Source organism: Lynx rufus, unplaced genomic scaffold (assembly GCF_022079265.1).
Source record: "Lynx rufus isolate CCGP_SWC_20201006 ecotype Redwood Valley unplaced genomic scaffold, mLynRuf1.p SCAF_3, whole genome shotgun sequence".
Lineage (NCBI taxonomy): Eukaryota > Metazoa > Chordata > Mammalia > Carnivora > Felidae > Lynx > Lynx rufus.
Window position 1 is genome coordinate 202,433,929 of NW_025814845.1, and position 23,880 is coordinate 202,457,808.

The following is a 23,880-nucleotide window of genomic DNA, read 5'->3' on the forward strand; positions in this document are numbered from 1 at the left end:
TCGACTGGTGACCCAGGCCCCTCTGCCCCCACCTGGAGCCCCACTCATCCTCTGACAGACATGAGACCGAGGGAGGGACGGGCCTGCTCACAGACGCTCTGCTCTTGAACTGTGTTCTAGAGAACATGTTCTACAGGACAGCCACTGCAAGACACATGACATGTTCTGTCTTTTCCGTTCTGAGAAGGAAGTCCTGCTAAAGTGTAAGCCAGCGAGTCAGAAACACGATCGCATGTAGCTGGCGCAAGGAGGCATCAGGAAGGATCCGTGACGCTGCCCACCTTTCACAGAGTAAATAAACCTCCATTAAAATAATACAGCAAACAACACCATTACATTCACTGCCACGGATAACCTGAAATCCCAGAAGTGACACTACCGTAAATGTAACGTGAAATGAGAAAAATCTCAAGCAGTCCTCTCTTTTCCGACAACCTGGGTAGGGCTTGCTACATGGTCTACCTAACAAATCACAGGTAGAAGCGAACAGATAGGGCTGGATCGGCCAGGTAGACGCGGATGGCGGGAGAGCGCGAGAGGGCCATGCCGCACACGGGACGCGCACCGGGTCACCCTCGGCAGGGTCTGCCCCCCTCTCCCGTGGAAATCTCACAACATAAACACACAGTCCCAGATGCAGAGTATCAGCAGGTGAGGAAGACGAGGGGCTGCCCAGGGCAGGTGTGCACGTGCTCACCTCCGCCTGGAGGGCCCAGGAGAGCCCCGGGTCTGCGTGGCGGGAGGTGACAGGGTGCCGGGCGCCCAGCACACTGGGTACTCGGGTTCAAGTGTGAGTCAGGAAACTCTGGGCCAGTTTCTGTCAGGTAAGTCAGGAGACCCCCTGTGCGTCTGGAAGGCTGTGCCCTCCCTACTGCGGGGGCTGGGCCGTCCCGGGACAGCTCCGGACGGGCTCCACCCAGGAGTACAAAGGACAGTTCACCCCTGCCCTCCAGTTGTGGGCCAGCAGGGCATCCAGAACCGCAGGCAGGAGATGCGGCAGGAACCCGGCACCGGCCCAGGACCGGGAGCCGTGGGCCCCACCAACCCGGGGACGCGTCCTGCCAGCGAGGGCCCGGCAAAGGCAGAAACGCGTTCTGATTCAGACTCCAAGTCCTACGTTTTACTTCCGTGACTTGGGCCCCCTGCCGTGACACTGAGGAAACTGCCATCTTCTTACTGTTGGGCCTACAGTGGACAGCCGTGTCCAGGATGCAGCCGCCCAGCTGCCTCACCTTCCAGAAGAGGATGCTGCAGTGCCGGCAGAAGTGCAGGGTGTCCCCGTACTGCTCCCGGGTCGGGTAGTGCTTCTCCAGCACGAAGTACATGAGCTTCCACTCCACGTGGCCCTTCTCCGAAACGATCAGGTGTCTACAAAACTGGACACACACAACCCTGTTCAGCACGTGGCTCTCACAGACGGTATCAGGCGCAGCTTGACTTCACAAGGCAGCGGAGCGCAGGACACAGTCACCTGAAATGCAACTCACCTGGATCAAATCAGAGGGGACCAGGACAGGGCAGCATCCCCGCCCAGGAGACCTGTGCCCTCCTGGGGCTCCGCCACCGTCAGAGACAGCGCCCAAGGCAAGTCCCACCTGCCGCCTCCATCCTGGAGAGCCTTCTCTCTCCTTCCCTGGCTTCTCCCCCTGCTCCCTCCAAAGAATTCAACACCCCTCATCTGTGCTGACCTTAGAACCCCAGTCCTTCCTCGCAGCTGAAATTCATCCTGACTTCTCTGATTCTCCCACAGCAAATCCACCTTGACCATTTTCTCTGGGGTCACAGAGGCCCCCAACTAAACCCAATGGCCCTTTGCTTAGCTGACGGCCCAGGACCTCCAGCACCAGGTCTGGTGGGTCCCTTACGCCCTGGACTCCGTCTGGTCCCCAGGGCAGGTGGCCCGCTCACTTCCCTGTGCCACTCCAGCCCCAGCTCCTCCTCCAGGAGCCGTGCCGCCCTCCTGGCCTCGGAGGCATCCTCACACTCTCCTGAACGTTCTTCCAGAGGACCAACAATCTCACCGAAACTGCACTCTGCTCCCAGTGCTCTCGTGGCTCCTCTCAGCCCGCTGGGGAAACCCCGGGACACGGCGTGGCTGCAGCACCCTCACGCACACCACAACCTGCCCTTTCTCAAGGACACCCGCCGCCCTCTCCTCCGAGAGCGACGGCCTCCCCCGGAGCACACATCCAAGGCTCTGTCTACTGCCCTCATCTGTCCCCACAGCAGCCACACTCTCCTCTGACAGGTGGCCTGGTTCCTGACCGTCCCACCTGCCCCACACGTGTGTGAGACTCCAGCTCTGGTCCCGGAGGCACGACAGCAAACCGGAACGGCCGGCAGGTCGCCGGTCCTCAGAACTGGGTCTGAAGACACGGGCTGCGGGGAGGGGAGCGCAGAGAGCCGTGTACGGCTGCTGGGCACAGGCTCGGGTCCAGGGGGCACAGCACCTACAGGGCATGTGGCGCGGCGGAGGCCGGCGGGCAAGGAACAGATGCCCTGGTGCCGACCGGGGACCCAAGAGCCCTGCCTCGCTCTGCCATCTGTGCTGGGTCACATCTGCCGTCACGGACCCTCCCCAACGTGGAAACTGAACTTCACAAGCTCCCGAGGAGAAATCACGGGGTCCTGCACAAGCTCTGAGGGGCCCCCACACTCACCTGCTTCTCCGCGAAGTGGTACTGACACAGCCGCTTCCACAGCTGCCGGTCCTCACTGAGCGCAGACAGGGTCGGGGTCACCTGGCCCAGCGTCACGATGTCCCAGCCATCGGAGAATCTGTACAGGATGTTGTTGAGCATGTGCAGTGGGAGGTCGCTGAGGGTGAGGCCGTCGTTCACCTGCTGGAAGGGACACGGACGGCGGTTCACTGCGCGCAGCACGAGAGGGCGCCAGGCCGCAAGGAAGCCCAGCAGCCGAGCCTGAGCAGAAGCCCCGACCGACGCGCCGCCCGAATGCCACCGTCCCTCCCTCCTGGCAGTGGAGTCCTGTGCTGCCCCAGGCCCCAGGGGTCACACCCTCCCCCTGCGCAAGATTCACGTCTTCCACGTGGCATGGACGCGGCTGGGGGCCAGGGGGTCCTGAGCAGGGAGGGGGGTGGCGGGGAGTCACTGGCTGACCGCAGAGGCCCCGGTAGCACTGGGTATCCAGTTTCTAGTGTAGAAGCTATGCCCTCCCCGCTCCCTCCCGAGGGTGCAGCTCCAGGGGATGGGGTGGAGCCTGTGCACATCCCATGGGGGGGTGGAGGGGAGGGGACCCGGATGGAGAGAGAGGCGACAGAGGGAGGGAGGCAGGCACCCTGTCAGCACCCCCACCTCCCGGCAGGAACCCCTCACTAGCACACGGGGAGCGCAGTGAGGGTTAAACGAGGGTGCAGAGTCCTGTGGGCTCGGGGACGCGTGCACACCCGTGCACACTCCTGATGTGGCTGAGTGGCTGAGAGACTGCCCTCGTCCCTGACGGTCAGCCCCAGGGACAGCCGGCTCCCTCTGGTTTCTGTTCTCTTGGGCAGCCCAGTTCCCCAGTCACAGTCGGTGCCTGTGGGGGGAGCACTCCTCAAGCTTGGTCCCCAAATCCCCCGGCAGGCGCGGAGAGGGGCCAGGCCGTGCACTCTCGGTCCAGTCGTCGCTGTGTCACTGCCCAGCAGCAGTCCCGATACGGGTGCATCATGGCACTTTGCGGGGGCCGTGAGGAGGATTCCCATGCCTCCGGGCGTGGTGACAGCTCAGGGCACATCTCTGAGGATGTTTCCCCTCGTCGGACCCTTAGCCACCAGCCTGGGAGACGTCACCGGGCAGTGCTGCACAGGCGTGTCCCGTGTTCCTGCCATCGCACTGACAAACGTGTCCCCGCCTCCGCTGGACAGCACGGCGCCCGCAGACACGAGCTGTCAGTGCTGCTGGCACACGGCAGAGGGCGCACGCGCGGGCCCACACACACATGCTCCGTGGGCACCACAGCAGGAATGTGACGGCTCCTTCTGCTCCTGTGCTCCTCCTCCCTCCTCCCCAGAGGAACCTGCGCGTCACACCGGAGCTCATGAACACCCGCTGCCCTCACAAGGCGCAGGAAACGCCCTGACTGGCGAGGCCGGACGGTCCAGTGTGACTGCACCAGCGTGGCTCATCACGACTTCTGACGGCGCAAACGTGAGGCGGCACAAACCCCGGCTGGCCCGTCAGTTGGAAGCCGAAGCTGCGGTGCCTTCCGCTCAGCTGTCCCCCCCCCCCCCCCCCCCCCCCCGCCCCACTGCTGAGCCATTTCCCGCTGAGCTCCACAAGCAGGTCCCCAGGCGGGCAGGAACGCGGCTCCTCCCTCCTGCTCTGGCCCTCCTGGCACATCGCACGCACCCGTTCCCACTCCCGCGGAAGCACGCCCACCTTCGCTGCAGGCCCTCGAGCTGCCCTGGCTCCCACAGGACCCAGTGAGGACCCGCCTCCGCCCTCGACTTTCTCCCCTCACAGCAGGGCCGCCTGTCGTTGCCCTGGGGGAGTTTCCGCCACCTTTCAGCAGCAGCAGCAGCCACAGCAAGGGGTCTGCTCCCCGCAGGCAGGACCCCAGACTCAGGCACCATGACTCTCACACCCACGAGCTGGACTGACCTGCGGTCACGCACGGTCCCCTGCAGTCTCGCCCGGGCTGCCTGGGCTCCCAGCACACAATGACCCCCTGATGCAGATGCCCACAACCTGGCCACACAGTTCCGGGAGGCCAGGAGCCTGCATTTAAGGGTCACCACGCTGACTTCTTTCCTGGAACTTGGAAGAGGAGGCCACCGCTGCCACCAGGGACACGGGACGCGGTGTCCGAGGCCGGCGGGGCTCAGCTCCAGGCGGTGCTCTTGGACCCACACCGTCCATGCCCCGGGTGCATGCTCGGCTGCCCTGCTCCACTGGCGTCCACACAAGCGTCCTGTGAATAATCCAAGGTGGAGCTCAAGGCTCGCTGGCCTGTGGCCTCAGCCTGACGCCCTGAGGAGCTCCTGCCTCCGAGTTCCTGTAACCTTCCCACCCGTGAGCCTCCCCGCACTGCCCGCCGTGAGGGTACAAAGCCCAGGTCACGCAGGCAGAGAAGGAGTCCATGGCGCAATATCAGATATCAGGACCGGCGTGGACATGACCGTGTCACTTGACACACCAGTCTTTCCGCTTCCTCCCTGGTGCGAGTGACTGCGGGGACCATGCCCCAGGAAAGCCAGCTCTGAGCGCAGAGCGGGGCCCAGGTCAGGAGACAGTCCCCGCCCCTGCCCTCCCTTGGGGCCTCCTCCAAGCTGCCGTAAATGACAGGAGGACCCACCAGGAGGCGGGTGCCTTCTCGGTCCTGCTAGCGGCCAAGGCCTCTGCCTGCCTTCCCCTCGTGATGCAATGTGCGCCAGCCCAACCGTGTGCTTGTCTGCCCTCCCGTGGGGGCTGCTGTCACCGCACGTTTCTGTCTCCACGAGCTCCCTTCATGGGGTCCTGCCCTCAGACCCCTGCTGGCCGCCCACCCCCGGCTCACTAATTCAGGCGGCACCTCCAGGCTGTCTGGCCACGCACGCGAGAGACCAGTGGGGCACAGGTGTGAGGTCTGGCCACTTGTGCAAGGCTTCCACACGGCGTGCGTGTCCCTCTCACAGGCAGACTTTCCAGTCACAGCCCTCAGCCGCGGGGGGGACACCACATCCGCTGCACAGATGATGCTTCTGTCAAGTCTGTTGAGTGCTTACCAACACTGAACGTAAGAGAATCTGTTGTAACTTCAAGCCATAGTTAGGGAACCTCTACTCTTTCCGTAAATCCCATATTCAGATGGCAAATAAGTGGCCCACAGTTAAGGTTTTCCAGATCACTTCTGAAAGCAGCCGCCTTCGTGTGGAGCCTCAGGCTCACTGACGGGAGGGGACCTCAGCCCCATCAGAAGGGCAATCTGGAGAATCCATCACCTGCTGGGCACCGCAGGCCATTCCGTCCACTCTCTCCTTTACGGAATCCTGGACGTGAACAGAATACCACCTGCAACACTGACTTAACTGGGCGCCACTCAACTGGGCGAACACTTTCAGTTCCTGGAATAAGCCCTTTCCGGACAAGTGACGGGATCTGCACCCTCTTCTGCCCAAGCACGTTCTTGCAGAGCTCCAGGCGGATGCATGTGACAACAGGGACAGCAGGCTCGTGGGGCAAACGCGGACCCTGGAGAAGCAGCACTGTGTGCACAGGAGTCGCTGGCAGTACAAGGCAGATGGACTCACGGGGTGTTATTCTGGCCCCAAACACCTAACTTCCTTTAGAGGCAAGTTAACGCACTGCCTCACGACCCATCCTCTCAGTGATGGCCACCCCCACGGTCTTCTCAAAGGCGATGGAAGCCATCACGGGGCCATCTGGCCCATATCATCTTCAAGCAGTAATTACAAACACACAAAGAAAAAACCCCTCCAAAAGCTGTACCAGCCGCTCAGGCCCTGTGGTCACCGGGAAGCATCCTGTGACGCGGACTCCCCGCACGCGGCTGTCGGGCCCACGAGCCCCTACCTTAGTCATCTGAAGGTTCTGCAGCTGCTGCTGCCAGGCAAGAACGGTCTCCAGACGGCACACCCAGATGTTGCTGTTCCCCACCAGCACGGACTTCCCGACCCCGCGGACAAGGATGCACAGGGTGGAGCTCAGGTCCTGGAGAAGATCCTTGATAAGGCGGGGGTTCTGGTGGTCGTCGAGCACTGGGTAGGACAAAACACAAGACTGTGGATCTGTACAAGTCAACTCCTCGTCCACCAACAGCATTCACAGACGCGCCACAGAGCGGAGCACTGCTCTGCCCCAACAGGGGTGAATCCAGGGGGTGGTGTCCCGTAACGGGGAGGGAGGGGGGCATCGCGAAGGGACAGACCCCATGCGGAGCCCGTTCTGAGACAAGGCGGGGTGGGCGCCAGGGAGGGGTCAGAGTCCACGGGGATGTTCCGGAGGCAGATGGAGGGGTGGTCACACAACCATGTGAATGTGCTTGAAAATGATTATGGTGGTGAATTTAGGTCATGTATATTCAACCAAAACAAAACACGATGACCTAATTTCACCACAACCCCAAACTGGCATCACTTCTGAGATACCAGAAACATGATAAAATTTAGAAAAACATGAAAATATTGCCTAATAGTAGAATTTTGGTTGAGTCTATAATTTCGCCTTTAAAATTGGCAGCCTCTACTTCCTTTATACTCATCATAAAGAGAATTGATATTTAAAAATGCCTTACACATACAATCCTAAGTTTACACGGGAGCATAAACTCATGGTGTGAAATTTAAACTCCATTTATTATTAGCCAGTAATTAATCAAGACAAGCGTTAAATTAAAAATAAAGCTCCAGGCTTGTTTGATGCCTAAACGTCTACAACCTTGGTCACGGAAACATAAAGCAAGCACGACATGCACCTGGTTACCTGTGACAAGGTGAACTCTCTCTCTAGAAATCGGGGATCACCCCTGACAAGGTGAACTCTCTCTCTAGAAATCGGGGATCACCCCTGACAAGGTGAACTCTCTCTCTAGAAATCGGGGATCGCCCCTGACAAGGAGAACTCTCTCTCTAGAAATCGGGGATCGCCCCTGACAAGGAGAACTCTCTCTCTCTAGAACTCGGGGATTCCCCCTGACAAGGTGAACTCTCTTTCTAGAAATTGGGGATTCCCCCTGACAAAGTGAACTCTCTCTCTCTAGAACTTGGGGATCCCCCCTGACAAGGTGAACTCTCTAGAAATTGGGGATTCCCTGTGACAAGGTGAACTCTCTCTCTAGAAATTGGGGATTCCCTGTGACAAGGTGAACTCTCTCTCTAGAAATCGGGAATCACCCCTGACAAGGTGACCTCTCTCTCTAGAACTCACGGATTCCCCATGACTAGATGACCTCTCTCTAGAACTCGGGGATTCCCTATGACAAGGTGACCTCTCTCTCTAGAACTCACGGATTCCCCATGACTACATGACCTCTCTCTAGAACTCGGGGATTCCCTATGACAAGGTGACTTCTCTCTCTAGAAATCGGGGATCCCCCCGACAAGGTGAACTCTCTAGAAATCAGGGATCCCCCTGACAAGGTGAACTCTCTCTCTAGAACTCGGGGATGCCCCGTGACAAGAGGAATTCTCTTTCTAGAACTCGGGGTAACTATCTTCTGTATTATGCCCCTTTGTGTGCACAGCAACCTTGAGGAAAGGAAACCACAGGAACAGAAGGGTAGAACCACAGACTGACCTACACTCGGCTCTAGAAACTACCGCGTCATTGGACAGTGCGGTTCCTGACCACACTGGCGAGTAATAAAGAGGAATCCCATCCCCGTCTCCTTATCTACGTTATTAAACACATGGGTCAGCAGCTCACCCTTCTGGACGATTTTGTCCAAAATGTTGAAGTAATTCTTCTGGGCGACGCCACTCAGCGAGGTCAGCTGGGATTTCGCGATGAGCTGCAGGAGCTGGAACGGGAGAGGATGCATCAGCTGATGGGGAGGCAGGAGCCGCGCTGGCCCCTGGCCTGTCACCGTCCTCAGCGTCTCTCTGGCCCCCGGCCCACCCACTGCCGCCTCCCACGACAGCCCCGTCCGATTCCGGCACCGCCACCGGGGTCTGCCTGCACAGTCTCACTCCCACCGGCGGGGGCGCCACAGGCTCTCCACGCCCCCCTCCCACTCTGTTCTGAGAGACGCGCGCTCCCTCCTGCAGGGCCTGTTCAGCAGGGCCCCCCCCCCCCGCTCCTGCAGGCCCCAAACGGGATTCTCTGGGGGCCACAGCCAGGCCTCCCCGGCGCCGGCACGAGTGTCTTCTGGTGGCCCCCACACCTGCCCCCACCCCCGGTCGGAACACGTCTGTTCCCGGCTTCCTGCACCGTCTCTGCCCAATCTCGGCTGCTTTCCGCAAGCGTGAACCCGCCTCAGAGTGCGTGAACACCCGCCTCCTGTGTCCCGGAACGTGGATTTTCCACCCTCCCTCCAGTTCACCGTGCCGGTGTCCAGAGGGAGAAAAGGAATCCAGGGAGGCCGCTAAAGTCCAAACCAGGCGTTACAAGGATGAGATCCTCCCATCTCTAACATGCTTACACACGTGTGCTCCGCTGCCACGATCACAGACACACACACACACACACACACACACGTCAGGGCGGGGCCTACAGGTCCTAGCCGATCACACCAGACGTGTCTGAGACGATCCAGCCCCTCGGCTCCTGCTCCTGACCTGCTCACTGCTGAGCATCTTCCTAGTTTGAAAGTCCTCACAGCCAGCACCGTGGGGCTGAACAACACCCGCTTTCTCCTGAGTTTAGAACCACATTAGACAGAATTCAGGCCAACTGGGAGGAAGGGATGGGCTCTGTTCCAGGAAGTGCTGCACCAGTGACAGGTCTCCAGCCACCGCGGCCTCCCAGACCTCGCGCCACGGCCCTGCAGACAACCTGCCCGCGTGGCATCGCTACTAAACACAGGGTCCCGCTGCCACAACACGGGGCCTCGGAGACACAGACCAGCCATGCAGACACACGTCTCTTCTGCTCCCCAGAGCACAGAGGGAAGAGGAGGGGAGCGCCCCACCCAGCAGTCTGTCCATGTCCCCAGATGCCACTGTGAGGTTTCCAAGTCGGCCAGACTCCCGGGGTGCGTGATGAAGGGCTCCAGGGGCAGTTGGATGGGGTGCGGCCACAGACACGAAGGAGGCTCGCAAAGGGAGTGCCGCCCACTCTTCACTTTTACACAGAGAAGTAACAGTTGTTTTTATCTCTACGCAGTATCGACTGAGACAACTCCTGTAAGTGAAGTGTCTCCGGGGTCCTCAGCAACCTCAGAGCAGAGAACACGCTGAGGCCAAGCTGGAGGCCTCCTGCCCTCATGAGCGCTCCTTCCCCGTGGGGACCAGGGTCCGTGGGGCTGCGTCTTCCCAAGCACCCCCCACCACCACCACCACGGTTTTCCACTATCGTGTAAAATATCCACATGAGACAGACCGGGCCATCACTCACAGGGGCTGGAGGATGGACGGACACCTGCCAGAGACCAGCACATGGGCCTGTGCAAACCCAAGGAAAACCAGAGCAGCCATGGTAACGGGTGACAAGTGACACTTCAGGCTGGAATGGTAATTAGGGGTGTCCGGGGGGCTCAGTCAGTTAAGCGTCCGACCCTTAGGTTTGGCTCAGGTCACGATCTCACGGTGAGTTCGAGCCCCTCGTCACGCTCTGCACTGGCAGGGTGAAGCCTTCTTGGGATTCTCTCTCGCTCTCTGCACTTCTCCTGCTCATGTTCTGCCTCTCAAAATAAAACTTAAAATGGTAATTAAGATAAAAGGGCAAAAGATACAATTTACAAAGAAAATACAATGAAACATTAGCCTTTATTTAGTTAGATATACGAAGAAAATCTGTTGCAAATTTAATGAAAGTTTGGTGTTTTTCTTTTTAAATGTTTATTATTTTTGAGAGAGAGACAGAGAGACAGACAGCAAGCAGGGGAGGGGGCAGAGAGAGAGAGGGAGACACAGAATCAGAAGCAGGCTCCAGGCTCTGAGCTGTCAGCACAGACCACAACCCACAGACCACAAGATCATGACCTGAGCTGAAGTCGGCCGTCCAACCGACTGAGCCATCCAGGCGCCCCATGAAAGTTTGTTATGGAGATTTTTATGTATCTCTTCAAATTTGAAAATTCAAAATGAGAAAGCTTTGGAAGGATTAACATAACCACCAAATCTTGTTTAAATATAAGCAGAGAAAAATTACATCCTTCAAATAGAGAATGTGGATTTTTCTCATGGGTCAAGAGAACCCTTACAAAAATCAATTACGAAAATGGCCACAAAGGAAAATGTAACACATTTCAAAGCCACAGAGCACTTAGGGTCCAACTCTGTCAGAATGTAACAAAACTAGAACTGAATTCAGCTAAATAAAGCGCCAGGGTGCACTCCTGATTAACCATGGCTCTGAGAGAAAGCTCAAGGCTCCACGTGTACAGGTATTTCTGAATGATCACACGAGCACAGGGAGGTGCAGAAAGACCAACAAAAAGGGCCAATAAGTTTCCTGTTTAAACGAAGTCTGTTCCAGACTTTTACATGGGACACTCTTCACGGGCACAGCCACGCCACTGCTCCACCAGCACGTTCACAATCACTGGAAAGCAGAGTGATGACCACAGACACTGTCTGTGGGGCCTGATGTCACTGGCCTCTCACCGCACCCTGGGGCGGGGGGGCATGACTGGGACCGTCCACAGAGCTCAGGAAAGTGACATCACAGGGAGCAGAGCCAGGACCTGTGCACAGGCATCTTTCAAACCCAGGCCGTTGCCCCCAACTGCCAGGTTCAAACAGCCCTCAGTGACTTAGAATTTCATGATCTGATTTTTAGAAGTCTTCTCAATTTCACAGCATTTAACAATATAGGAGCATGGCCGAAACTCTGTGAGAGCAGAGAGTTCTAACCAGATGTCACAGGCAGGAGCAGAACCGTTACCCTAACCCTGGATGCGACAGGGCAGTCTGTGCAGAATCCCAGGGAGGGCGTCTGGCAGACGCGGCCAAGGCCTGGGACCCCATCCCTCTGCTCAAGGGCCAATGGGCATCACAGTTGACACAGGCTGCATTAAAACCAAGCCTCCCATTTGGGAACCAGCTTGAGCAGATGGTTTGTGAGTCAGGATTTCTACTGCTTGCAATATCCCTTTTCTCCACTTTCCTTGGACTAATAGCCCATGGACTCGCATCTTATTCACAGATTTCTCGAACCGGCAGAAAGAAAGACTGCTATTTCATCTATGTTATACCGTTACACAATTTATAATCTTCCTCATTAAAGGGAGCCTTGGCGGCTCTGATTCTCACACAGGTCATCTCACTGACAGGATCAGCGTGTGGACAGTTGAAGATTAAAGCCGAGGCCGCAGCCCATAGACCCAGGAGAACGACATTGTGGATTTCTGGGTGACGTGCATTCACTGGGAGGACTCACTGTCTAAAGAACCAAAGCCTACGTTCCCAGTGCACAACCATGACCATCAGTTTATGCTACGTTGCTTTAAAATGTCAGAGCTACAAGGTCGAACTTAATTTTACTGAGAACAAAATGTCAAGCGAGTTGAAGAGCGCTTCCTTCGACTGAAAGCAGGTGTCTCACAGAATACCGATATAAAACAGGAGTTTCTCAAAGTTATGTGCTTTCTGATACTGTTTTAGTAGTATACAATTTTAAACAAAAGACACAAACAATAAAACTACTTGCCAACAGTAAGAGAAGGATAAACAGGAAGGGCGTTGGGGACAAAGCAGTGAGCAAGGCAGACCAAGTCCCCACGCTCCTGGGGCTCCAGATGGGGACCTGGGCGGTGATGACTGAGGCTCAGAGGCTCTGAAGCAATGACCAAACGGGCACACACAGGCTGCCCACGCAGAAGCCAGACGCTGACCGGGGGGCAGGGACCAGCCACACTGAACTGGCCCGGAAATGTGGCTTCACCACCAGAGAGCACAAGTGTTTACCGCACAGTGTGAATGGAATCTGCTTTACAAGAGTCTCTGAAATGCTGGTTTGGTGGGTTTCCAAATGTGTGCTTAATTTTCTTAAGTAGAATTCTCAAAATCCCACTAAATCCGAGTCTTTATCTTAAAGAAGGTAAGCTCATAAAACTGACCAGAAATGCATCACCTTGTACATGATTTACAAATGGGGTAAATGGAAACTGAGCTGGGTTATGGACCAGGTATTAAGAACCGTTCACTCACCAGGGGTCAGATGTAAGCTGCATCTTGACTTGTCTTTATTTCTTCATCAATAAGGAAACTTCTCAGGCCATATTATGAAATAATAGCTGGGGACAGTCACTTAATGAGAGGAAAATTACTAGTAAGTGAAAACATTTCAGGTTGCATTGATTTTCTGGGAGTGAAGAAATTTAACAGCTCAGTAAATTATGGTAAGGCTCTTTAGTAACAGGCCAGGACAATTTTCACAAACTATTAAAACAAGAAGAAGGTGTTTGTGGATTAGAGCCAGGATTTAAGAGCAATCTGCCATCACCGATAACCCATCAGCCTGACACTGACGTACGGCAGCACCCTCATGACGACAGAGCAGACAGTGGTGGCGAAGGGCCATGGTTTCTCAAGTATGCAAACAGCTGGGCAGTGCGGGAGGCGTGAGTGCTGGTGCACACGGGCGTCAGCCCAGAGCAGGAAGTGCTGTCCTGCTCCCCAGCTGCGTGGACAGGAAAGTCAAGACCTGCCCTGGTGCAGGAGGAGGGGGCCGACCCCATCCCGCACTTGGAGCTCTACGATACGCAGCCCATACCCGCTCACGGGTCTCCCTGGGGGCCCCACCAGCACGCGGGTGCAGAAGTGACGCTCAGCTCAGCCTCTGTTCCACGTCAGCCACAGGTATTGGACACACACAGCACCTAAAGTTAATTTTTCTTCTCCTTCATAAAGTTGAGTGAATGCGGCTCAGATAAACAACTTACTCCTCAAAATCAGACTGAAATTTTGAAAAATTATTAAAGTAATCTAGATATGAAAACATTTCAATTTTTAAAAAAATTTTTTTAATGTTTATTTATTATCGAGAGACAGAGAGAGACAGAGCATGAGCATGGGAGGGGCACAGAGAGGAGGAGACATGGAATCTGAAGCAGGCTCCAGGCTCTGAGCTGTTAGCACAGAGCCCGATGCCGGGCTCGAACTCACAGACCACGAGGCCATGACCTGAGCTGAAGTCGGACGCTTAACCAACTGAACCACCCAGGCACCCCTACGTTTCAAATATTTCTTCACAGATAATCCCAAGAATGGCTTACCCCCGTTACCTACAGGACTGGAGAGGACAATTGAGTCTGAATTTGTTTTTTAGAGGATACTGAATTTTCATTCCTGCCAAGGTGAGAATGAAGGCTATACCCCCACTCCAACTGCTTACTTTCACTTTGGCAACAGAAACAGTCCATAATTGAACACAAAACTTTTATTCAGAAGACGTGTAATAATTATTCATTAGTCTCAGTTTAAATTTGCTAATTTTAGGGAAACAAAGGGATCTCATGGAATATCGAGAAGTACAAACTCTGAATTCCTTTTGCAAATTTTCAAGGAAAACATCACTGAATGCCACTGGAAACCTAAGGAAACAATGAAGCATTTCACATCTGGTTTATTTTAACAACACTGACGAGGGCGGACTGCTCAGCATCAACTACAGGAGATCACCCGACTGACAACTCCAAGACAATCCTCTTAGCTGCCGACGTAGAAAGCATTGCTACAAACATTTAAAGCAGCACAGAAACATCAAGCAGTGGCTCCTGCGGGCAAAACTGGCTGTATCAGTGCAGGTAATGAAGCCCCACGAACCCCTCTCTGGGGCACACACACCCCATGAACCCCTTGGGGCACATGCACTCCCTGAGCCCCTCTCTGGGGCGCACACACGCACCCCGCGAGCCCCTCCCTGGGGCGCACGCACCCGCTGGGCAACAAGGGAAGCGCCTCCCGGCCAAGCGTGTGGAGGCCCTGCATCTCCACGGAGAAGGTGGCAGCTAGCGGAGTGGAGCTGGTGGGGTTGGCGGGGGGTCCCGGGGTGAAAACCCAGACCGCAACTAGGAGAGGGCAGGAGAGCTGGTGTGGGCAGAAAAGGTGCCGGAGGGCCAGTTCTGTGCCTTTGCTTTTAGTGGAAGGTGGGCATAAGCGAGGGGTCTTTGGAGGGGGATGTGAAGGGCAGGGGGGCAGGTGAGAAGGCAAGGATTCTCGCTGGGCAGTGATGGAGCCGGGAGGCCCTGCGGGCAGGAGGAGCCACTGAGGCTGGGAGCACTGCCCCTGGGGGCCTCCCCCACCACCTCCCCAGGTCACCAGGTCCCTATGACACTGCCCCCGGGGGCAACAAGGACACGCCCAGTACTGCCAACTGCACGAAACCACGGCAGTTGGCAGTGGACAGTACGTTTTAATTTTATACGTATGCATTTTTTTTTATGTGTTAGGGAGAAAATTCACAGTTTCACAGGTTTACTGTTTAGGATGAGGCTAAAGTAGGTATTTTCATTTTCAGAAAGATGAAGGACGTGTGAAGAAAGGTTTCTGAGCAGATAAGAGTGCAGCATACAGAGAAAAAAGTTCATGAGGGGTTTGAGCAACGGAAATGCAGGCGTCTGACCGCAGTCCACGGACCCTCCCCCGTCACAGCACCTGGCCCAGTTCTGGAAATGTCTGAGCCTGACCACACAGAGCCCTTTTGTCCCCCACCACCCCCCGTCTCTGCCTGGCTGCCAATTTCCAGTACCCCAGCACAAGTGAACTCTCTGGTCGGGGGCGGGGGGGGGGTAGTTGTTAAGAATGGCTAGGACGAAACAACACAGCAGGATCTGAACTTTGGGAGACCACCATGAGGGGACGCCTGGGAGGCTCAGTCGGTTAAGCGTCCGACTTCAGCTCAGGTCATGATCTCGCAGTTTGTGGGTTCGAGCCCCACATCTATCTGGCTCTGTGCTGACAGCTCAGAGCCTGGAGTCTGCTTCAGATTCTATGTCTCCCTCTCTCTGCCCTTCTTCCACTCATACTCTCTCAAAAATAAATAAATATTAAAAAAAAAAAAAGGGAGAGAGAGAGAGAGAGAGACAAAGAGCACCATGGGGAAATACCTACAGGAAAACAGACCCCTGTGCAGACGTATGGTTTTCCTGGACCCTGGATTCTTGCCACCGTGACGGGGCTGGGTCACATGCCAGCACCTCACCTGGAGAAGAGGTGAGCAGCAGCCACGCCCCGATGGCCAGTGTGTACACCTGGGTGACAACTCAGAACATACTCTGGCCCTGGTGCTGGAACCTCCCGGCCATGGGGCCCCACGTGCTGGTCACTCTCGATGCCCTGGCCAACTGTGACCACGGCCAAACCAAGCAGGTACCATTACCTCAGGTGTCAAGTTATTTAACCCCCAATATTCTTGTCCTTCCGCTCACGCTTTTAACTTCCTAAGAGCTGTTACTAGGGAAATATTTCCAGTGTGTCACAGCCCTATTTAAAAACCCAAAATTAACAGCATCACAAACCATCACTTACACTTTGCCTACAACATTACAGGTGACACGTGCTCTTTTTGAGCCAAGACAGAAACTCCTTCTACGAGTAGACAATCCACACACTCAAGGCCTCTGTGGAGATCTACTCTGATGAACCCCTTTCTCCTACCAGCTTGCTGCCTGTTGTCACGCTTACGACAAACACCAAGTACAAAACGCATGTGACATCATCAGGTCAGAGTCTCACGAAAGACCTGCTCTTCCCTCTGTCCCTCTGACTGCAATGACCCCAACAGACCAGACCGCCCGGTGCGTGTGGCCGGTGAACCCGCAGTGCAGGGCAGCCCAGAAGAAAGCACGTGGGACACAGGGCACCCGAAACCCCCGTTACTTCTGTTTTCTCCTCAATGCCTCCCCGTGCTCTCTGCTGCCATCTGCACCACTGCCAGACGTGCTTAGACACCTGTACACCCGTCACCTCAAAAACCAGGCAATAAAGTGTCATCAAAATGGCTTTTGAAACAGAAGACTTACCTTGACCACGTAATTGAACCTCCGAACATCCTGAATTGCACTGGAGAAGTCTAAGCGATTAAAAGCCTCTCCCAAAGTACAATAGCCGTGCCTCTGGAAACAGACACAGAACAGCTGAAATCCATAATTAGTCAATTAGTCAAAATCAAGTCAGTTAATGTGAATGAGTCAGTGCAAATTTTTTTTGAATTTCGGCAAAGGGCATTTGTTTTTATGATTTATTCCATATTCGGATGAACATGGAGAGAAACAGCAATGCTCAGCGGAAGCCATTTATACTCAAGACGTGACACGCTGCCATTTTATACCACTGTTGACACAAATATTACATATCTTGTTGATTTCTCCTGTTGGAACACGTGGGGGGCTGAAGTCACAATGCAACGTGTATCATGAAGCGCCTACATCTGCCGGGCTGTCGTGAAGACCAGAAGGTTACAGAGGCCCGGGTTGAGGCGCCCAATCCCCCCGCAGCTCCAGAAGGCGTTCAGCCACACAGGACAGAGGACAAGGCCCAGGGCTGAGGGCACCGCGTGCAATTTCCAAGTGGGGGCAGGGGATATTGGGCACCGAAACCCAGGAGCCAATCATCAGACCCACACGGCCCAGAGTACAAGGAAACAGGTGAAATACGGAATCGTTTTCAGTACTGAAAGCAGTGCCATGTAGCTCAGCTGTTTGTCCTTCACGACGCACCTGACACTCTACAGTCTGTAGAGACCCGTACCGTGGGTTTCAGGAGTCAGTTCCACTCGATCTTCTGTGTCTCAAGTACCGAGAGTATAGATTTTTTCAATTCGCAGTTGTGGGGTTAGATGAGCTGCTGATAACCCTAGAAACACGAGGTGGCACCCTCTCCCTCTCATCCTAACGAGGCAGGAAGGGGCTGGCAGAGCAGCATCTGATGGAAGATGCCCCGCAAAGGAGGATTTGGTTTTGCACCCGAACCCCAAGCCCACTCCTACTGTGTGCAGAACCCCAAGCCCAGTCCTAATGTGTGCAGAACCCCAAGCCCAGTCCTGTGTGCAGAACCCCAAGCACACTCCTACTGTGTGCAGAACCCCAAGCCCAGTCCTACTGTGTGCAGAACCCCAAGCCCACTCCTACTGTGTGCAGAACCCCAAGCACACTCCTACTGTGTGCAGAACCCCAAGCACACTCCTACTGTGTGCAGAACCCAAAGCACAGTCCTATTATGTTCACACACAATAGTTGTTATTAAAGAACACAATACTTGTTATTGAGGAGTATCTGCTACAGGCACAATATTTTCCTGGGAGTTGTGCAGGAAGCAAAGAGTAATTATAGATTATAATCTGAAATCAATCACTGCTGATACTTCCACGTTAATTCCTTTGTCTTCTCAACCAACACAGCTCTAAATGCCTATATGGCCACAGACGCCTTTCCAGGTAGCCACCATGTCACAACAGCCTCTTCTATTCTGAGGAATTAAATCTGATTCACAGACTGCAGAACACAGTTTGGACCACGTGAGCCCACCCACCCGTGTGGGGGCCCAGAACCACACGTGGAGCCGCAAACAGGCTGTGGGGCAGCCACAGCTGGCGCTAAATGTACAGATGCACGCCGCCGTGCAGGGAGAGGGGCTGGCTGGGAGTCACGACCCCACACCCTCCTGAGATGGCCTGTGTCCCTGCCACAGCTCTGCAGACTCATGACAAACGCCCCCTGTTGTTCACGCTATCCCAAACGGATACAGTGTGGCAATACAGAGCAAACGAAAAATTAAACAGTCTTTCAGAAGCTCACGCTCCTCAGATTCTGCCACAGGCTCTTCTGATGGTGTCTCACTCAGAGTGGCCGTGAGCTGAGCACTGTCTCAGACCACATGTGACAGTATGAACCAGCACCCGACAGGGCCAATGTATCTTCTGTTTCAGAAGCCAACCCGGAAGCCTATCGGGAGCCAGGCTAGTTTCAGAACATCCACTAATAACACCTCTGGGACATTTAACTTAAATATATACTAAACATCTGCTCCCTAAATTATTCTCCCGGCAGCGGCAGGATAAGGCAAATGCGGATTCTGAGAATGCAAAAGGAAGGAGGCTTCCCTGGATACTAAACAGAGAAAACGGAAGCAGAGTTGAAGTCAACTGTTTACGGCTCAAGGAAAAGCTGCAGCCAACTAGAGGACACAGGGGCGTGGCTCACCCTGCTCCCGAAGCTCAGACTTGACCACAATGTCCTGCTCGTACTCGACGGGGCGGTGCGCACCAAGGCTCCCACCAGCCACGGCACACGACAACAAGGATACACATCCCACCAGTACCACAGGTTCTCATCAACAGTTTCTGGGGAGTCATGGGGAAAAACGTCAAACTGTCTGAAGGTCCACACTTGTTCCAAAACAGCCCTTCTGCTGATTCAGATCTGTACTGGCACTAACCACACACCGCATGTGCACAGGTACGTACACGTGTGCATGCACACACGCACGCGCACACGCGAATCACTGCTTCAAAGATCCTATGTTTTCACCTACTAGAATGTGAACTGTAGATTCATACTGGAAAAGAAATCGTTTATTTAATAGGACATTATGTCTTCAACAAAAACAATACCAAATATACTCTTACTTAAAACAGAATACTTACTTCTCTCGTGCTTTCTTTATGGACATAGATCCATTTCTCACGATAAAAACCTAGAATAAAAATTAACTTTGTTTTTAAAACCTGGCAAATCATTCAAAGTGAAGATTTTTAAGGAACTTCCAACAATTGCACATGCTAACAAAATTATGTGACTCATCACATAGATAAGAGATGCTTTCACCTGGTTAAACGTAAACAGAATTACTTTGTTTCCTAACATCAGTGTAAGAGGTGCTGAAACACCTTTACATGAAAAATTATTTAAGACAGCACCACGTCTTAGTAACTTAGAAGAAAATAGCGTCTGAACAACGGCAATAATACCAAAACATAAGACTATAAAAATGTGATTGTTAATTCTTATGTCTCCTAATAAAAATTCTTCTTTTCTTGCCTTTTTCATATACCTCAAATCCCAGAGCTTCAAGGACCATGATGATGCTGGTATCTATAAGACCCTATCTTGGTCAGTAGCCTGATTACCCCCAAACTGTTCTCATGCCTCCCTCTGTGCTGCAGAGCAGAGTGGCGCCTGTCACGCAGGGGAGGTACTGCCACCAGGCTCCCAGATCCGTCCCCCCTGCCCCCAGCCTACACACTTCTGGGTGTTCCTAATCCACCTCTGCCTGGGGTCTCCTGGACACAAGCCCACACTCAAGACGTCCTGCGGTCAGGCCTCCTTGTGTGGGAGCGAGCTGGTGCACTGAACCACGAACATGCTCAGGCATTCGGACGTATGAGCTGTTCTGTGGGTTTTGTTATCTTTTGTTGTTGCAAAGCTTACTAAAGAAATGGTTAAGCTGTGAACAGTCTGATGACTAAGTGGGCAACACTGGATATAGTGGCCATTCACATATCACCTCTTATTTCTTAAGACAGCACTGTCAAACGATGTAGTAGATCAATAATAGTAAACATGTAAAAAGTCATAAAATTATTAATAAAAGTGATCTTACATTGAGTATTTGTATCGTTTCTAAAATGATCCTTTTTCCTCTTTTTGGATGTGTATTCCTGCTCTTCGTTACTGAATATTTCTTCATCGTCACTATTTAAGATACTGAAATAAAGACACATTTTATTAGATACTTTTACAGGGATTATCTTCATTTGACTTTTCTTTTATTAAAAAAAAAGATAATATTGGCTTGCAATTCAGGAGACCAAAATAAAGATTGTGTTAAATTCTGAAAGCAACCAGTAACTTTCAAAAGCAGCATATCACAGGTTTGAAATTACAAGGCTAATGCCTCGTGTATTTTTTGATTTGAGAAATCTGAGATTTCTCCTGGTTCTTTTGAAAATGTGCTGCCAGGAAGGACCGAATATGTTTCAGACTCTCTCTCTCTGGCTCAACCAAGGTGGTTTCAGACTTCAGAGCACTTTACTACAACACAGAGATCATAAACGCTCTGGAGAAATGGTAATGGGGGAACATGATGGCCAGCACTGACGTGATTTGCCATTTCCCTGCTCCGGTGTTGAGGACACACACTCAACATGTCTGTTGGCCTCCCACATGTTCCAAGACTTCCCCAGAACCACTACCACACAGGAGCATTTTCTTAGCATCAACCAAATAACGCTGTTAGGGCACCTAATTGAAGCCAGGGGAATGAAAATGTTCCTTTCTCCACTTTAAATACATCTAATTAAGAGCTTCCCAATTTTTCTTTTCTTTTTGGCTAAAACACAGAAACAAAATTTAAAGAGGTAACCTAACAACCTGAACACACTTTCTTTCAAAAGATAATTTATAGTTCTAAAAATAACATAAAATAGCTTAAAACGCCTCAAGAGTAAAGACGCACACAATTTTTATTTTCAACACACTGGCGTTGGGTTGATTTTGGTCTGCAATCAGGGAAAGGCTGGCTGGCGGAGGTCCCGGCCCCATGCCCGAGCTGAGGACTAGCACCGCTGCTTCCCCAGCTCGCTCAATAAGAAGGCCGCATGAGGCTCCTTGCACTAACCAGCTGCATGTGCCAAGGGAATCTATTCATCACAGTCAAAACAGACTTAAACCTCACTGCGGATAGTTGTAAATCATCAAGATGAGCACAAGTGTGTTTACAAAAACATGCAAAAGCTTTCCATTCAGCACGGGCGTTAAATAACACCAACTCGTCGAAGCTGGTGGGTCCTTGTGTCGCATCTTTGATCTTACACTGGCTGGTTGTCATTGATTCAGATCCTGAACACGGAAGCTTTCAAAGCTGTGCAGCTTGGCTTTTCTAACTACAATCTTGACCACACCAAGGAAAAGCATACAGCTGCTGTTCTCCACAAAGTATGCCCCAGGAACGACAGAGGCAGCACAGGGGGAGCAGAGGAGGCAGGCCTGGGTGGCACCCCAGACTCTGCCCTGGAGGGTGGCCCCCAGATCCTCCTACACCTGTAGGGAGGAACGGTCCCCTTTCATTCGTGGGACACATGGGCAGGACTGGTTGCATGAGCCATGTCCTTCCAGCAGGTGGACCACAGGTGGTGTGGACTGGGGCCCCTGGGCTCCCCACACTGGAGTACGCGGAACATGGAGTCAACCTGCTTGGCTGTGTGGGCAGTGAAGGAGCCCAGCAGACCTCGGTCAGGCCCCTGGGATCTGCACCAGACACGGCACCACCCCGCCACGTCTCACACCTAGTAGGACAGCTACTATAAATTGCCCAGAAAATAACAAGTGTTGACAAGGACACAGAGAAACCAGAGCCCCCTGTTCTGGTGGGAATGAAGAAGGGCAGCCTCTTTAGAAAACACATATTCGCAGTGATTCCTCAAGAAAGTAAGCACAGATCCACGGGACGGCCCAGCAGTCCCACTGCACAGCGTGTGCCTGAACGATGTGAGTCTCCAGGACATGTCTGCACGCCCACACTCACGGAGGCTGGAAGATGAAAGCACCTCATGCCTGTGCACAGGCAGATGGACAAGCCAAACGAAACATGGTCCACACACACAGTGCAGCATTATTCGGCTTACAGCAGAAGGAAATCCTGGCACACCCTAGATGGTGGGTGAGCCCTAAGGACGTCATAGGAGGTGAAGGAGACGGGTCATAAAAGGACAAACCCCGAGTGATTCCGAGTCTCTGAGGGACACAGGGCCATGGAACCCGCAGAGTCAGAAAGCAGAGTGCACCTGCTGGGCTGGGGAGGGGGTGGGGATTCACTTACTAGGAACCCAGCCTCTATCCTTGAGGGTGAGCAGGGAGGGAGTAGGGACAGCTGCAAAGCCGCAGGAACACGAGGCCACCACACATCGACCCTCTCTTCACCTACTGCTCAGCCCCCTCACCCACCTCTGATTAAACAGTGTAAACCCCAGTGGGACATGATCTCAGGAGCAAGCAGGCCAGGATGATACCCAGTCCCACTGTGACTGGTGTCCTCACGGAGGAGCTCCGGCCAGCCACCTGGCACGTCCCAGTGTGCACACCGCTGCTGGCGGCCCCTGCTGCTCCCATCGCCTGGACAAGTCATACATCCAACCCAGAAGCCCATCTGGAACTGCATCTGCGTCACCAACTCCCTGCCCCTTCTGATTCACCCAGTCTTCCCCCCACCAGCACGCTACAGACCCACAGCGATCGACCGCATGCACCGTTCCCTTCCCCCCCACCCAGTGTGCCACACATCTCCAGTGTGCACCCATTTTCCTCCCGCCAAGGGTGCTTCAGATCTCTGGTGTTCACCCCATCTTCCCTGATCATGCTACAGGTCTCCTGTGTGCACCCCGTCTTCCCCCCAGCACACCACAGATCTCCTGTGAGCACCCTGTCTTCCCTCCAGTGCACCACAGACCTCCAGTGCACACCCCATCTCCCCCCCAGCACACCACAGATCTCCTGTGTGCACCCCATCTTCCCCCCAGCACACCACAGATCTCCTGTGTGCACCCTGTCTTCCCCCCAGCACACCACAGCACCACAGATGTCCGGCGTGTGCCGTTTCCCTTGAGTACAATATGGACTCACAGAATTCAAGGTAGCGTGTACCTTTTCTCATTCCTAGGACTTTCCTTAGGAACTGTAGCACCTGCTCTGATCCCACTGCCTGAAATGAGAACCTTATATAAACCAGGTGTGTCCACTATTGCATTGGGTTGATTAGAGGCCCTCCAGAACATGTCCAAGTGCTGACCCCGACATCTGCGGTTGTGACCCTAACTGTCCTCATGAAGGTTTTGTGCCCCTTGCTCCAGCTCTTCTTCCTCTAGTGAGAACATTCGTTTGCTTGATGTTGGTCAAGAGACCCCTTAACCTAACCTCATTTTTGAAAACCACCTGGGTGTTTTCCATTCCGTCTTCCATGTCACGGTGTTCTTCTGCAACCACTCCCTTGGTGTGGAGTCCCCCCGTTCCTGTACTCTTCAGCTCTGACTGGTTCTTTTTTATATTTTTTGCCTCTGCTGAAGGTCTCACCGAGTTCATCCGCCCTTCTCTCCAGCTGAGTGAGCACATTTACGGCTGTTACTTTCAACTCTTCATCAGACACACTGCTTACCACTGTTTCATTTAGTCCTTTCACCAAGGTTTTGTCTTGTTCCTTCTTTTGGAACATATTCCTCACTCTCCCCCTTTTGCTTGACTTTGTGTTTTCCTGAATTAGGCTCATTGTCCTAACCTTGAGGGAAAGGTTCTGCATATGATCATCCCCTGGGTAGACTATGTGTCTGGTGATGCTGGCTGACTGGCCGG

The 23,880-nt window shown here is 53.7% G+C and overlaps 1 protein-coding gene across 6 annotated transcripts in view; it reads right to left on the reverse strand.

Moving 5' to 3' along the window:
• FBXO25 (F-box protein 25) overlaps positions 1-23,880 on the reverse strand; it is a 54,088-nt gene that overhangs the window by 5,025 nt on the left and 25,183 nt on the right. Inside the window, exons 3-9 of one of the 6 annotated variants that reach the window (XM_047091492.1) lie at positions 20,141-20,244; positions 19,185-19,234; positions 16,564-16,656; positions 8,364-8,457; positions 6,513-6,697; positions 2,661-2,840; positions 1,233-1,376 (exon numbers count right to left, since the gene is read on the reverse strand). In XM_047091492.1, coding sequence (XP_046947448.1) covers positions 1,233-1,376; positions 2,661-2,840; positions 6,513-6,697; positions 8,364-8,457; positions 16,564-16,656; positions 19,185-19,234; positions 20,141-20,244 — 850 coding nt within the window. The other 5 variants (XM_047091491.1, XM_047091490.1, XM_047091489.1 and 2 more) reach the window with 5 other exon arrangements.